The sequence below is a fragment of the Rhinoderma darwinii genome, chromosome 2, assembly GCF_050947455.1.
Source record: "Rhinoderma darwinii isolate aRhiDar2 chromosome 2, aRhiDar2.hap1, whole genome shotgun sequence".
Lineage (NCBI taxonomy): Eukaryota > Metazoa > Chordata > Amphibia > Anura > Rhinodermatidae > Rhinoderma > Rhinoderma darwinii.
The window spans coordinates 391,918,076-391,934,851 of record NC_134688.1 but is presented as its reverse complement, the minus strand read 5'-3'; the positions used below and the strand labels follow the sequence as shown (position 1 = coordinate 391,934,851).

The 16,776-nt window shown below is 39.6% G+C and overlaps 1 protein-coding gene across 3 annotated transcripts in view; it reads right to left on the bottom strand.

Moving 5' to 3' along the window:
* The window catches only part of DHRSX (dehydrogenase/reductase X-linked), a 263,670-nt gene that overhangs the window by 38,732 nt on the left and 208,162 nt on the right, over positions 1-16,776 (bottom strand). For 2 of the 3 annotated variants that reach the window (XM_075853994.1, XM_075853995.1), the window contains exon 6: positions 10,093-10,300. In XM_075853994.1, the coding sequence (XP_075710109.1) occupies positions 10,093-10,300 (208 nt within the window). Of the gene's footprint in view, positions 1-9,834; positions 10,006-10,092; positions 10,301-16,776 lie in introns of those variants that run through there. The other variant, XM_075853996.1, reaches the window with a different exon arrangement.

Here is a 16,776-nt window from a genome sequence, read left to right as displayed (position 1 = left end):
TCAAAAACTTCTCATAAAGTAGTGTAAAAACAAACAGCTTTATTTTATTAGTTATTAAGTTTAGTAAAATAAATTCAATTAGTAAAATAAGTTACCCTTGAACAAATTCCTTTTATGGGGATTTTTATGAGGGTTTTATATTCTTGAGCCTTGAAAATACCAAGGAGACGATGTTAGAGAATATATTATATTCTGACTTTAAATTTTGTTTTTCTACCTTTAACACTCGATTTCCTGACTTTGACTCATCACAATGAAGTGCAGTGTTCCAAGAGCTCAGGAGATTCCAGAAACTGGAGGTCCTTCTGTCGGTATGACAGAAGACAAGGCTTTAATGTGTAGATGAAATTTGAGAAAACTATAAAGGAACCCCTACCACATGGGTGGCGGTAAAGAAAACGAGGTAGAATGATGTAATATTAATGCATTGACACTTTCTACAAAATTCAAGCTATGACTGCATTCAGATATATAATCCTTTAGTGTACATTCATCTACATATGCCAAGGTTACATGAACATTTACAATATATTGTAAGATTTTTCAGATAACATCGGATAATTACAGTACATAATACCGTGAAGTCCCCCCGTGGGACAATTTTTTTTATTAAATTATGTTTTATAAAGATTGGTTTAAAAAAAACAATACACATATATGGTATCACCGCAATTGTGATGACCCGTATAATAAAGTTCAGAGAAACTTATAAAAAAATAAATAAATAAAATTTAAAAAAACAAAACTTTTTTTCCCCATTTCTATACCCCACAAAATATAATAAAAGTTAATCAATATTCTATATGTAGGCCAAAATGGTTCTATTAAAAAAATATGACTTGTCCCGCTAAAAACAAGCCTACATAAGGTTACACTGGAATGGATTGGAATGCGACAACCTAAAAACTTTTTCCATGAGATGTCCTACGATTGTTAAAAAGTAATGAAACACAAAAGCGATACATATTTGGTATCGCGGTAATCATCTTGAATAACACGTACTGCATGGTGAACAGCGTAAATTTAAAATGCAAGAAACAATGGAAAAGGTTCCGTATTTTTCCACACTCTCCCAAAGAAAAAAATCAATAAGTTATATTTAAAACTCATCCTGGAAAAATCAACCCCTCATACAGCTACATCGAAAGAAAAATAAAAAAGTTATTGCTCTTGGATAGCAAGGATGAAAAAAATTTAATTGGTTTGTGCCAGAATTAATGAAAAATAAAAATATCAGACATAATATACGTAGCGCATGACGATCTCTATATAACAAAGTTGGAACCAGCCCGGTATCTTACGTGGATCCAGAGATCACCCCATTCATTGCTCTGCTAAATTTTCTTCAGGCTGGCAGCTCAGGGGGCATCTCCCTTCTGAATAAAAGCTTCTTCTCTATTTTACTGACAAGCAGAGAAGGCATTTTCTATTGGCTGGTGGCAGTTGGGGAGTGGAACTGAGTATATGCTTCCTACCTCAAGGAAGAGCACGTGCTTATTACTAAACGGATTGAACACCAGGGGGCGCTATTATAATAAAGTAAGTTCTCGCAACTGGAGCATTTTTGTAACATAAGGTAAATGACAAAAAAAATTAATTATTAATGGTAAATTATATTGCAATAACACTTAATAGTGGGACAACCCCTTTAAGGCCCAAACAGGCTGGGTCCTTCAAAAGTTGAGGTCCAAAATAGGTTGCATTAAAAAAATAGTGAACAATGCTCTGTAATTGCAGTTTTGTATACAGTAGCTATTAAAGAATGTCCTAATGTTTTCTGAAAGTAGCAGCAAAGGTTACACTTTAAAGGAACAGTGTCGTCACAAAAATTTTTTTAATATGTTAAAGATGTTAGTGCTTTATTAAAAACGTTTATATTTATTTGTGTGTTTGTGTTTTACTTTTTCTTATTTTTACACTTTTTCTTCTCTATGGGGGCTGCCATTTTTTGTTCCATTTCTGTATGTGTCGATTAACGACACATACAGACATGGAATACGGCAGCCACAGTCCCATAGAGACTGCGAACGGGTCCCGTCCCATCCACTTCTGTGTACACCGTCTGTGTGGGAACTGCGCATGCGCCGCTCCCACACAGTCCAACTTGAAATTGGCGCCGTCCGGCGCCATTTTCCTGTGGACCGGAAGTCGCGGCCGGACAGTAATATTACTACTTCCGTTCGCGGCTTCTGGACTTGTGCACTTGGACCAGCGGCAGCAGACGGAGCGGACGGGCCGGAGGGAGCCGCGGCGGCAGGAGCAGGTAAGAGATTTCAATGTATGTTCGTGTTTGTGTGTGTTTACTACTGTATGTAAACCTACTACACTGTGTGTTAGCTCAAAAAATGGCGACACACAGTGTAGGAGGTTAGACCGTTCAAACCCCTCGTTTATCCCGGCACTAGCCAGGATAAAGGAGGGGGGGGGTGCTGAGAGCTCACTAGAGCGAGGGCTTTTTACCCAATTTTGCAATGCTGCAATTTTGGGAATAGCTCCATCTAGTGACCAGCAATGGGAAATATTATAAATTAGAATTAATTTATAATATTTCCTGACTCGTGAAAAAAATAAAAAAAATTTGAACAATGTTTAATCACCTACACACTAAATGTTTAATAAAAAAAAAAAAAACATGTTTTTCTGGCAACACATTACCTTTAACATAACGGATAGAGAGTACTGTAACTTATCAGTTCTGGAAAGCAAGTGACACAATGACATGCTACAAAACTGTGACTAAATGTAAAAAAAGATCAGCAATCAGTGGAGAAAAAGCAGCCATTCCATTCCTCTCAATCCACTGGAGATGATGCAGCATAGCGGATAAGATAAAACATAATTCAAATGTGACACAAGAAAGTAAAGGCATAGAGCCCTGAATAAATCAATCTGCACAACTCATCATAAATCACAGGAATGATCAAGACATAAAGGATCCTTTTTTTCACAATACTTTTTGTTACTGAAACTACAAATATGTTTCCTTGCAGGGTCATTTCAGCAGAGGATTGTGACCTTCAGGTACTCCTTGAACTTATGTTGCTATTCCCCATCTGTGTCGTAGTTTTTCAATCAGTGTCCACAGGGGGTTATACATTTATGCTGTTGCTGCAAAGTTAGTAAACATTGGAGCAGATGGAAACCCAAAAAAGGACCCTGACATTCCAAAAATCCAGAGGAACATGTGGAGCCCAAATGCTGTTATTTAAAAAAAAATAAAAAATGTTTCTAAGTAATCACAATTGTCTAATCTGCCATTTAATGTATTTATTTTATTATTGACAGAAGTAAAATAATTTATTTGTAATAAAGGGTATGGATATCTTCAGATTCTAGATGGATGGATAGATAGATAGATAGATAGATAGATAGATAGATAGATAGATAGATAGATAGATAGATAGATAGATCAGACCAACTCAGTCCTTATGCTCTATCTATCTATCTATGACCTTATTCAGACAAGAGTTGTTAAACTCGTCCGAGTTCAATCAGTGACAAGTTTGCATCAGTTTTTTCTGCGATTGCCTTCAGTTTGTCAGGTTTTTCCAACCGGATGGCATCAGTGTGTCATCGGTTTTTCACGTCTGTGAAAAAAAACTGAAGAAGAATGTCCTCAATCGTCCCAATGCACTAAACACCCCCAGGATGGTCACATGACCGCGGAAACACCATTGTCTGTTGCTTATAACATAGAGAGCATTGCGAGATATTTCTCGTGCATATTTTTTGGCTTCTGACCAGGTTTTAATTCAGGACCACTCTGCTCTGGCTCTACTAGTTTCACTTCTCAAATGTCTCCAGGCAACTATCCGTTAAAAAAACAGAACGGATGGCATCAGTTTTTCACGCAGACCCATTGACTTCTGTGGGAAATTCTTACATGAAAAACAGACAAAGATAGAGCATGCTGCGATGTTTTCAAAGCGTACGGATGGTTTGTGAAAAAAAATGGACGTCTGAATTGGCCCATTAACTATAATGTGTCAGCGTTCAGTCCGGATGCTGTCAGTTTTACGTTACGATCTGAAAATAGTATGTCTGAATAAGCTCTTATCCAAAGAGGAGTGACGAACTTGCCAGTGAGGAGTGACGAACTTGCATTACACACTTGCCTTAAAAAAGACCCCCAGGACTGTCCAGTGATATCCTCTGTTAGGACATACCTTAGGTATGCCCCAACAGATGCCTGTGCATTTTATATTAACAGGCAATAATGTAGTGTAAAAGTAAAATTCCCCTAAGGGTACCAAAAAAATGTATTTAAAGAGGCTCTGTCACCAGATTTTGCAACCCCTATCTGCTATTGCAGCAGATCGGCGCTGCAATGTAAATTACAGTAACGTTTTTATTTTTAAAAAACGAGCATTTTTGGCCAAGTTATGACCATTTTTGCATTTATGCAAATGAGGCTTGCAAAAGTACAACTGGGCGTGTTGAAAAGTAAAAGTACAACTGGGCGTGTTGAAAAGTACAAGTACAACTGGGCGTGTATTATGTGCGTACATCGGGGCGTGTTTACTAGTTTTACTAGCTGGGCTTTCTGACGAGAAGTATCATCCACTTCTCTTCAGAACGCCCAGCTTCTGGCAGTGCAGACACAGCCGTGTTCTCGAGAGATCACGCTGTGACGTCACTTCCCCAGGTCCTGCATCGTGTCAGACGAGCGAGGACACATCGGCACCAGAGGCTACAGATGATTCTGCAGCAGCATCGGTGTTTGCAGGTAAATCAATGTAGCTACTTACCTGCAAACGCTGATGCTGCTGCAGAATCAACTGTAGCCTCTGGTGCCGATGTGGCCGACACGATGCAGGACCTGTGAGTGACGTCACAGATCTGCACTGCCAGAAGCTGGGCGTTCTGAAGAGAAGTGGATGATACTTCTCGTCAGAACGCCCAGCTAGTAAAAGTAGTAAACACGCCCCGATGTACGCACATAATACACGCCCAGTTGTACTTTTACTTTTCAACACGCCCAGTTGTACTTTTGCAAGCCTCATTTGCATAAATACAAAAATGGCCATAACTTGGCCAAAAATGCTCGTTTTTTAAAAATAAAAACGTTACTGTAATCTACATTGCAGCGCCTATCTGCTGCAATAGCAGATAGGGGTTGCAAAATCTGGTGACAGAGCCTCTTTAAAGAGGCTCTGTCACCAGATTTTGCAACCCCTATCTCCTATTGCAGCAGATCGGCGCTGCAATGTAGATAAGAGTAACGTTTTTTTTTGTTTTTTTAAAACGAGCATTTTTGGCCAAGTTATGACCATTTTTATATTTATGCAAATGAGGCTTTCTAAAGTACAACTGGGCTTGTTTAAAGTAAAAGTACAACTGGGCGTGTATTATGTGTAACATCTGGGCGTTTTTACTTCTTTTACTAGCTGGGCGTTGTGAATGGGAGTGTATGATGCTGACGAATCAGCATCATCCACTTCTCTTCGTTAACACCCAGCTTCTGGCAGTTCAGACACACAGCGTGTCCTCGCGAGATCACGCTGTGACGTCACTCACTTCCTGCCCCAGGTCCTGCATCGTGTCGGCCACATCAGCACCAGAGGCTACAGTTGATTCTGCAGCAGCATCAGCATTTGCAGGTAAGTAGCTACATCGACTTACCTGCAAACGCCGATGCTGCTGCAGAATCAAATGTAGCCTCTGGTGCCGATGTGTCCTCGCTCGTCCGACACGATGCAGGACCTGGGGCAGGAAGTGAGTGACGTCACAGCGTGATCTCTTGAGAACACGCTGTGTCTGTGCACTGCCAGAAGCTGGGTGCTAACGAAGAGAAGTGGATGATGCTGATTCGTCAGCATCATACACTCCCATTCACAACGCCCAGCTAGTAAAAGAAGTAAAAACGCCCCGATGTACACACATAATACACGCCCAGTTGTACTTTTACTTTAAACACGCCCAGTTGTACTTTAGAAAGCCTCATTTGCATAAATATAAAAATGGTCATAACTTGGCCAAAAATGCTAGTTTTAAAAAAAAAACAAAAAAACGTTACTCTTATCTGCATTGCAGCGCCTATCTGCTGCAATAGGAGATAGGGGTTGCAAAATCTGGTGACAGAGCCTCTTTAAATCAAATAAATGATTGAAAAGAATCCTGCCGCAATGCAGAAAAAATACAAAAATATACAATGTTCTAAAATAAATAAATTTTTTATTTATTCAAGGTATAAAAAAAGATAAAACATTTACTTGATATATATCTCCACTCTCATATTGACCCGAAAAAGTTATGTCTTCTATTGATTTGAATCGTGAACACCATAAAAAAAATGAAAAACACAATGGCAGAATGTTTATGAATTCCCCATATTAGAAAGTTCATATAAATGAAATGCTATAATATAATAACCAAAAAATGATGCCTTCAAAAATATGACTTTCCCTGTGGAAAACAAGTCTTAAAATGGCTACGTAGTCTTAAAAACAAAAAAAAGGTATGGTTGACGAATGCAAGAGGACAAAAACGAAAAAATTCTCTGTCCTCAAGGGCAAAAATGGCTCAGTTATTGAGTGGTTAATGCTTAATAAAAAAAATTGGAATTCGTCTAATTTGGATTTGGGTTCTAAAAACGAGTGCAAAAGAAATGTGGAGGAGTTGCCATAGAAACCGAGAAAGCCTGCTGATTACATTGTGCAATCCACCTTAGACAAGTGAGAGCTGTAACCTGTTTAGTTGCTAAGGGTAACACTTTTTTTAATTGCTGTAAATTGGTTATAACCCCCCACAATAGTATCAATTACTCAATATCACTACCAATTACATAAAGCCCCCGACTTCAGAAGGGAGTATATTAAATAAATCAGAGTAGGCCAGCGTGGCTATATGGTCTCTAAGCCAATCAATAGAACAAAATCCAATTACAACCTAATGGATAAAGTATTCAATGCGGCACGGCGTAGTACAACAGACACTTCCCTGCTGCTACAACAAAGTCTCATTTTCCATAGACTGCAAGTCACAGTTCAGACTCTCGATACCACACTGTACAATGATTTATTTGCAAATTTCTTCCTGCTATGCTCTGAAACACAAAAGCATTTTATTATACTGTAAAATGGTGACTCAGTACATATTGTAAAATGAATATTAACTTCTACCCAATTAATATACTGGAGCATAAATGACGGTCTTGCTTCAGTCAGCAATTGATATAGTAAGTCAAAATGGTTTTAATATTAATTTATCCAGTGCATTTACAATGAATGGCTACTATATTAGAGACCCCTGCCCTTTTACAATTGGAGCTCCCCTGTATTAGACACATAACCCTGGAGTGCAGCAAAAAAAATCAAGTGAACAAGTTTTCCGTGGATCTGTTTCAGTGTAAATCCACATTAGAATGTGAAAATCGAGCGATCTGAGCATCTTCGAACGAGGCATGATCATCGGTGCTAGACTAGCTGGGGCCAGTATTTCTAAAACTTCCGACCTTGTAGGGTTTTCTCGTGCAGCGTCGAAAGTATACTGAGAATGGTGTGATCGAGGAAAAAAATCAAACACAAGGAGATTCTGTGGACGTCAACAACTTATCGGCAAAAGAGGTCAGAGGAAGAGGTCAACAATCGTTCTGATGAACAGTCAAACAAAATTCAGCCATACACAAACGTGCTCCAACTTACAAGTCCGAACACACAAGTCTGAATGCACAAGACTACAGTGGCCAAAAGGGTAGAAATAATTGGATCACTTGAGCAGAGGAAAAAAAATTCGCCGGATCAGAGCAATCCAGATTTCTGTTGCACCATGCTGATGGTGGGGGGTCAGAATTTGGCACAAGCGGCATGAATCCATGAACACTACAATCAGGTGTCTACAGTTCAGGCTGGTGGAGTTGGGCTAATGGTGTGGACAATATTTTCCTGATACACTCTGGGTTCTCCGATACCTGTGGATGGAAATTTGAACAGTAGGGCCTAAGCAAGGTGGCTGGTCAAGTTCATCCCTTAGTGGCAGTTGTTTGCCATGCGGCATAAGGACGTTTTAGCGACAACTGCAAGAAGCTACCCTGTCTAAATGGCCCAATATTCCTGCAGAACAATTTCACCACCTAGTATAATATATACCACTACGAATTGCTGCGGTTCTGAAGGCCAAAGTGGGTTGAACGGGATACTAGATGGGTGTTTCTAGTAAAGTGGCCATTCAGTGTATATGCCGCAAAGCAGATCAGAGGGATTAACTGCAGTTAGTCTGAGTCGGCATAAAATAGAACCACCTCATAGTACATTGAGAATTAAAAATCAAGGAAACATTATCACTTCTAGGTGTACACTAGATAGTGGCTTGACAGTTTGGAAAACTAGTAAACTCTATCTAGTGGTGGCTGCAGGCACCTGTAATGTTTAAAGGGGTATTATCATGATAGTTAATAATGGCATATCGCTAGGATATGCCATCACTTTCTGATCGTTGGGGGTTCCACTCCCGAAATTTCCACCAACCCTCAAAATAAAGGAGCAGCAGCTCTGGTTAAGGGTCATAACTTTAGGCATATGCTAGTAATATTCCATAACATTAGAAGGTGGGAATACCCCTATAATTTTTTGCTTATGCAGGCGATTTAGAGGTTTAGATCAGAAAAACTGATTTCCAACTGTTATAAACTTATATTAAGAAATTAGTTAGCCCAAACATTTGAACCTATTTAGCTTGGAAAAAAAAAAGACAAAATAGTAGTCAAGGGTAACATTCACTTTACAGGGGTGTTAGGAGCTTAAACATAAAAGGCTTATCCCTGGGATATAGGTTCAACCATAACCTCTGCAGCCTAGCCAACACACTGGACAGAGGGACAGAAAAATGTTAAGATCTCCTATTATAATATAACTTTTTAGTCAAATATATTACATTTAATAAAACGATGTAATCATCAATGTGATAAAACACGTTTCTATGTATTTAGGGTGTAAACCTCATGACTGAAATCCTTTTTATATGTTTATTGCTTGGCTATGAATTAAAAGAACCTCTAGCGGTAGAAGAGTATGTGTTTAATGGCTATTTGGAAAAATTAAATTTCAATCGTTTTTAAGAAATAAAAGTCAACATATAGTACAAAGGCAGACAAAGTTTGCTCTACATGAGCTTGAACTTAGAAATGAGTCTTAGCGAAATTACAGTATGATAGTAGGAGTACACCATGTTAAATAATTAAATGCCAAACATAACATGTATACTGTTATAGATATATGAGTAGCAGTCATCATTTTTTCTTTCTTTTTTAATCAATACTGTAGTCCATTAGTCAACATTATAGCCTTCCTGGGAGGCTGAAAAAAAGACTTGGTACATCAACAATATACAAGGTATAGCAACGCGGAGGTGGGGGGGGGGACGGGACATGTGGTTTTGTTTCAGGGATGCCACAAGTGCTCAACCCTTACAGTTGTGTTTGAAATACAATTTCATTATTTAGTCTTTCCAGTGGGTTATTTTATCGAAGATTTGCAATTTTGCAATTATCAATTAGTGTATAGGGAAGCACGTTTTAATCTTTTATCAAGGATTATTCCTCTAACATTCCCATTGGTGGAGGTACTTTGTAAGGTTTTGGTGTTTCACAGCTAGTGCGTATTCTAAAGTATGAGACGGAGGCTGTATTCATATATGCCTTTTTTATGCCGATTTTTATAAAAACAAAACTTTAACTTAACGTTAACTTTACACAAAAACTTTAAATTAATCCTAAGGAAAATTGTACTTCCCAAAATAAAATGTTATTAGAGGGTCTCTTCCGGGACTGAAACATTGATATCCTAAAAATGTGAGTGGCACTTGCTTGATTGTGAACACAAGGACAGCATTGTACATACAAGTGTGACTGTGCCTGGTGCTGCCGCTCAGTCCTTTCACAAGCCGCTGTGCCTTTGTAAACAATGAAGGAATGCTTGAGTGCCGTGGATCCTTTATTGTGCTGATCGGCTGGGGTCCTGGTGTCAGATCCTAACTGATCAAACATTGATGGCCTATCCCATGTATAATCTGTCAATGTAGTGCAGGAAAACCCTTTAAAATAAAAGAGTGGTGTAGAAGAGAGTAAAGGTAAAATTACATTGCAGAAGTACCTACCTTTAAAAGTAGACTGCCTGTAATCCATTTCACAAATCTAATTGGATACCACACATGTTTGTAGAGATCGGTATTAACAACCCCAGGGTCCACTGCATTAGCAGTCACGTGACTACCGTCTTCAGTCAGCAGATGTTGTAAATAATAGGTGAATAACACAAGGGCAAGCTTGCTCTGAGCATATGCACCATGGGCTGAATAACAGTGCCTGTGGGTAAATAGAAAAAGTGTTAAACAATGTGCAACATTATTATTGTATAGTACTATTATGTTTCATCGTTACTATTTTAGCTATTTCTGCATTTGCTTTTTTTATATATATATTTCTAAGACCATCAACAAAAAAAAGAACAAATGTAAATGTCACCACCCGCGGCATTTCTTTTTTCTCTGCAAGGCAGAAAATCAGTCATATCGACAAAAGAGAAAAAGCTTCAAGCTTCAGATTGGTGAAAATGAAACAGCTTATACTAAGCCATCAAAGAATTCTTCAGATATTTAACAGCATTAGGGCAGAAACTTTGCTATGTTCTGCATTTTAAATGGGTCACTTAAGGGGAGAAAACTACTAAATGATAGTAACATAGTTCTGCCACTTCCATGTGCATATTTCTACTGTATATTGGTGGGGATGAGAACATTTAAAGACGTAGCTAGTTTATACAGTTAATATTGTAGGAATAGAAAAGGTTCTAGAAATTACATTACTTTAGTTGGAAAATCTATTCTAACAGAGACGTGACTTGAAGCTCCTGGGCCCCAATGCAAAATTTGTAACAGGGCCCCCAACAACCATGTCAATTTATAATACTGGTGTCATTATGTGGGATAGGGGCCAAGTACCAAGTGCCTCTCAACCCCTATAGCTACACCTCTACTGACTAATGTAGACTTATCTGACATCATGTGGTTTGCAGTTGTAGATGGTCTCTACAGAAACAGAATATGACAAAGCTTTTTACATTTCAATAGGTTAGACTTGTTGAGGACAAAATCAAAGTCCAGGCAAAATCTTAACCCACTAGACCCCTACCCTTTATCCATTCTGTCTGATAGAGCACATTTTCATTGGTGAGAACAAATTGTTTTAGTAGCACACACAAGAATATTTGTTAACGATCATTTTTCTACATCCAGACTGTACATTGGTACTTAAAGGCTACGTACACCTTGGAAAACGTTTTTTTTTTTAAATAAAAATGTTTATCAGTGGTTTGTGTTCTGGATACAGAGCAGCTGTATCTTGAGCGGAGACCTGAATCCGTCAGGTCAGAGGCACGGACGGGTTCAGTGTCAGCGGGTCTTGCGTGTCTCTGAAACACAGGACCCACTTGTTATTGATTACATCTATGTTATGAACTTAGATGTGATCGGTAACAACTCAATCCTGTGTTGACTCGCTGTTACTGAACCGGTCAGTCCCGCTGACCTGATAGATTCAGGTCTCAGCGCACAATACCGCTCCTCTGTATACAAGATACAAAGCAGCTGTATCTCAAAAAGTACAAATAATTTTTAATAAAAAGTAATTAGAAAGTTGCACCAAACACACTGATAAACATTTTTATTAAAAATAATAAAGTTTTCAAAGGTGTACGTAGTTTTTCTTGTACGCCCTTTCTGTAATGATGATAATTTTCCATGCACTCAATTCCTGCTGAGCTTTTGATAGACTTGTGTTTACATACAGCAGCCAATATGAAGAGGCAGAGCTGTACTGGGGAGGGAGAGAGCAGCAGCCTGAACCACTGATGAGACAGGAGGTGTGTCTCAGACTACCACAGACTCCATATAGGCAGTAGAGATGCATCCCTCATCACATGTAGTATCCTATTCCAAACACAGTACAGAAGAAAGATGAAGACTTGTAGTGTTTGGTTGCCTACATGTCCTCCAATCACATAATCTCACGTAGAAACTCGACCCGTAGTGAACAAGTGGGTGTATGCCTACTAGCTTAGTTTAGCATTGGAGGTGTCACCTAATCTAAAGGTTGCCCATGAGTCCAATCACATAATCTCGGGTATAGACCTGGCCCATTGTGAAGGAGTGTCTGATTGCCCAATAGTTTAGCATTAAATATATCACCTAATCTAAAAGCGAACCTGTCCTGCCTAATCTCCAAGGACAGACACAGAAAACAATGTTATCCTCACATAACTGGTTTCCACATCTAAGGCTTCGTTCACATCTCCGCTAGGGCTCCGTTCCGACGTTTCATCTGAACTTTCCGTCAGAACGGAGCACTGGCAGACACAAATGGAAACCATAGGTGTCCGTTTCCATCACCATTGATTTCAATGTTGACAGATACGGGGCCAATGGTTTCCATTTGTCTTCATTGTGCAAGGGTTCTGTCGTTTGGACGGAATAAATAGCGTAGTCGATTATGGTATTGATTCTGTCAAAACGACGGAACACTTGTACAATGGAGACAAACGGTTTCCGTTTGTGTCGGTCAGGGCTCCGTTCCGACGGAAAGCTCCGACAGAACGTCGGAACGGAGGCCGAGCGCAGATGTGAGCGAAGCCTAATAATGTTAGAATTCAGTAGAGAAACCTTGTTTGACATTGATAGCAATTGCTCAATACACCATTCTATTGTATTTGAAAGATCTTTAAACAGGCTTTAAGTCTCCAAAACTTTCTTTTAGTTTAGGAATACAAAAAAACAACAACAATATTTGTATTTTAGTGGAGAGCGAGGAGTCAAAATTTCATCACCATGAAGATATTCAAATTACAACATGATTGTATGGATTACCTAAGTAATTGTTCTGTCAACTGACACGTTCTTTCGGACAGAAATTGTGTACATCTTAGTACATACGTCATTTACGTCAAACTAGATAAGTAATGAGAGATATGAAGAGGCATAAAAAAAAAAAAGAACTTCAGGACCAGATAATAGCTTTAAGATAAATGTATTAAAAATACAGAACCTGATATCTACATTATTTTGGGATAGGTAATCTATTAATAACAGCTAGAATTTATATGTTAAAAGGTAAAATTAAAAGGTAAAATCCTCATGCACAAAACTATATCATGACCCATATTGAAGCTCCGATTTTACACGGAAGACCGCGCACAGCCCTCGGATGAGATTCATGTTCGTGTGAATGGGCCCTTACTTTGCAAAGTGGATTGGAACTGAGCAGTACTTGCATAAAGCCAAAGACTCCATATTTATATAAAAGGATTCAAGGATTGTTCAGGTGGCATAAATAAACTTTGGCTCTGTTCACACGTTAGCTCCATACATTAAATTTGTTAAAGAAGAAAAAAGTATGAACGTATAGTGTAATGTACTTATTGACTTCTATGGGGCAAACATATGCCAAAAAAAGGGTTATTTTGCCATAATGTATGTTTAACGGGTTTTAGTATGAATACTGTTTTGTTTTTTGATGTACCAGAAAGCATAGCCTGCTGCACTGTTCAATGTGGCTAATAAAAAATACAATATAAATCAATGGGCAGTCAAATACAAATATTTGGCGTACAGTTGCATATGTTTTCAGAATACAATTGGCTCTACTTTTGGCAATTTATACCACAGTAGAAAAAAAGATGTGTAGATAAACTGTTTAAAAAAATGAAGTCAAGTCTAGTAAATATTGTTTTTAGGAGTTGGACAATCCGGTGTACGCCAAATTCAACCGTGACAATCAGTGGCGAATTAAGTAGACCATAGGCCCTGGGCGTTTCAACAAGCTTGAGCCTGCCTTCCCCAACCCACTCTGCCATGTCTATAGTGACCACCACCTTTCTGTGCGAGCATGGACAAATGGGTGTTACGATTCCCCTTGTCAAAGGGCTATTTCCCTACATACTGACAGTCTCCAACCATTGCTGACTGTATCACACTGTGTAGGGACACATCCTCTTGACAATGGGAATAGTAACACGCATTTGTCTATTAGTTCTGGGTACACAAAGACCTTATGTGGAATACAAGGGTTTCCTACAACAGACAAGTCAGGAGAGGGGAAAACTCCTCTATAGATCCAGTGATTTACAAGTGGTCTTCTCTGATGGGAGTCGTTCTCTTTTCTTGTCTTCTCCATCTGACACAGACCATTATGGTGACTTCTCCTGAGGAGATAGCTTTGCTCCTTGCTTCTGCAGCCATTTCCAGTCTCTATAGAAAAACAAAAATTCAGACACCAAGCCCCAGGACCATACATTAAAGGAATTGTCCGGGCACGGACCAGCTTTTCATACTGACGACCTATCGATGTGCCCGGACAACCTCTTTTACTCAGACTAATAAATTCAGACCTCAGACCAGATCCTAGAATAAATACACATCACAGACCTTCTAAACTATTGCAGTCCCTAGACCAGACCTCCCTAAATAAATACAGACCCCAGAACAAGCACCCTAAATAAATACAGACCCTAGGCCAGACCCATAAATACAGACCTTGGATCAGACCCCCTAAACTAATACAGACCCCAGACCAAAAACCTAAATACAGACCCCATAAACTAATTACAGACCCCAGACCAAAAACCTAAATACAGACCCTAGACCACACCCCTTAAATACAGACCCCAGACCCCTTAAACGAATACAGAACCCAGACCAGAACCCTAAATACAAACCCCAGACCCCCTAAATACAGACCCCAGACCAGAACGCCTAAATACAGACCCCTTAAACTAATACACACCCCAGACTAGTCTCCCTAAATATACAGACCCCAGACCCCTTAAACTAATACAGACTCTAAACCAGACCACCTAAAGACAAACCCCAGACCCCTTAAACTAACAGACCCCAGGCCAGACCCCTAAATACAGACCCCAGAACAGACCCCCTAAATACAGATGGCAGACCAGACCCCCTAAATACAGACCCCTTAAACTGATACAGAAACCCGAAATAAAGACCCCTGAAACTAATACAGTCCCCAGACCAGATCTCCTAAATACAGACCCCAGACCAGACCCCTAAATACAGACCACAGAACAGACTAAACCATAACAAAAACTGCAGACATAAGGTCATGTAACCTTATGTCTGCAGGTCCTTTTGCAGGACATATACAATGCAGTTTTTCACAATGCAGTTACCATGGGACACCCGGGAGCATCGGGCCAAGGGAGGCCGCCCAAAACGCCCTAATGATGATCCGCCATTGGTGATAATACAAACGGTAACGAGACTATGTCACAAAACCAAGCATTTACATCCCTAATACTTATACAGCTCATAGTTTATCGAGACTCTGTCACTTCCGAAAACCCGCAAAACTACAATAATCAGATGCTTATCTTCCTACTCGCATTGCTCTGCTGTAAGTCCACAAACTGGCCATGCGCTGCATGCTGATGCATAGAGAGGAATCCTAAGCTTGGAGCTATAATAGAGAGGATTCCTAGCATTCGTCTTGAGCATGCAGAGCGAGCCCCGTTTGCGGGCTTATTGCGAAAGAATGCAATCGAGTAAAAAGATAAAACAAAGATTGGGAATCAGTGTCTTTTCAGCTATCAACTGAATAATGTAGTATAGAGAGGTTTTCGGAGTCCCTTTCAAGAGTTTGCCTTATTTTGCCAGAATTTGGCGTTCCCCGCTCAGGACTGAGTGGAGAGCTGTTAGAAAGTACTGGCACTTGCTCTGGCAGAACCTTGTCGATCAACATGTAATGTTCCGTACTTGACTATAAGCCCAACGGCGTACCTGGATGCCGGCCCCCAACAAGCGTAGTCGGAACGAACTTGGGTGATGGTCCAGAAGGTTTTATGCAGAGTAGCACAGTATAGAGGGAGTCACACTAAGGCTCATCAAAATTTGAGATTCTTTAGCGACTGATAAAATGCCAAGGCACTGGCGTAGGGCAAATGTGGTAAAAAAAGACTCTAGGTCTTCACCAAGTAAATATAGACCAGTAAGCTTAATGTCCATTATGGGGACATAATTGAGCGGTCCTTAAGGGACTATATATACAGGATTATTGACGGAAAAAAGTATTATAAGTGATAGCCAGCACGGATTTACTAAGGACAGAAGTTGTGAAACCAACCTGATGAAGAGGTGGACAGAATCCTGGAAAGGGGGGCCGCTGTGGATATAGTGTTTTTGGATTTTGCAAAGGCATTTGAGACTATTCCCTATAGATGCCTAATGGGTAAATTAACATCTATAGGTTTAGAATGTATCATTTGCAATAGAATTGAAAACTGACTCAAGGACCACTTGAGCAATGAAAGGTCAATGTGGACAAATGTAAAGTTATTCACCTTGGTACTAGTAATCTGCATGCACCATATGTGTTAGGGGGAGTTAAACCGGAAGAGAATCACTTGTTAAGAAGGATGTGGGTGTACTTGTAGATCATTGAACACTTATTACCAAAAGGCAAATGAGACCCTGTTTCCACATTACTTGATTACGAAGTTAAATAAGACTTAACTTTTATTAAAGACTTACTGGCCAGCAACTGAATAAAAACAAAATGTCCCTAGACTACTGATTCGATGGACACAACATTGGTGGTTCTGCTGGTTGCAGCGGTACCACACTCAGTGCTCGGTGCAAAGATAATGCTTTCAACTATGGCTGCAGTCTGCAGTAGAATTAGTAATAGGTGTCACAGCCTGTGCACTTTGCCGGTGGCATAGAACGGCTAAGTGCTGTCAAATTAGTGGAATTGTACCGGTTACATTTCCTTTTGGG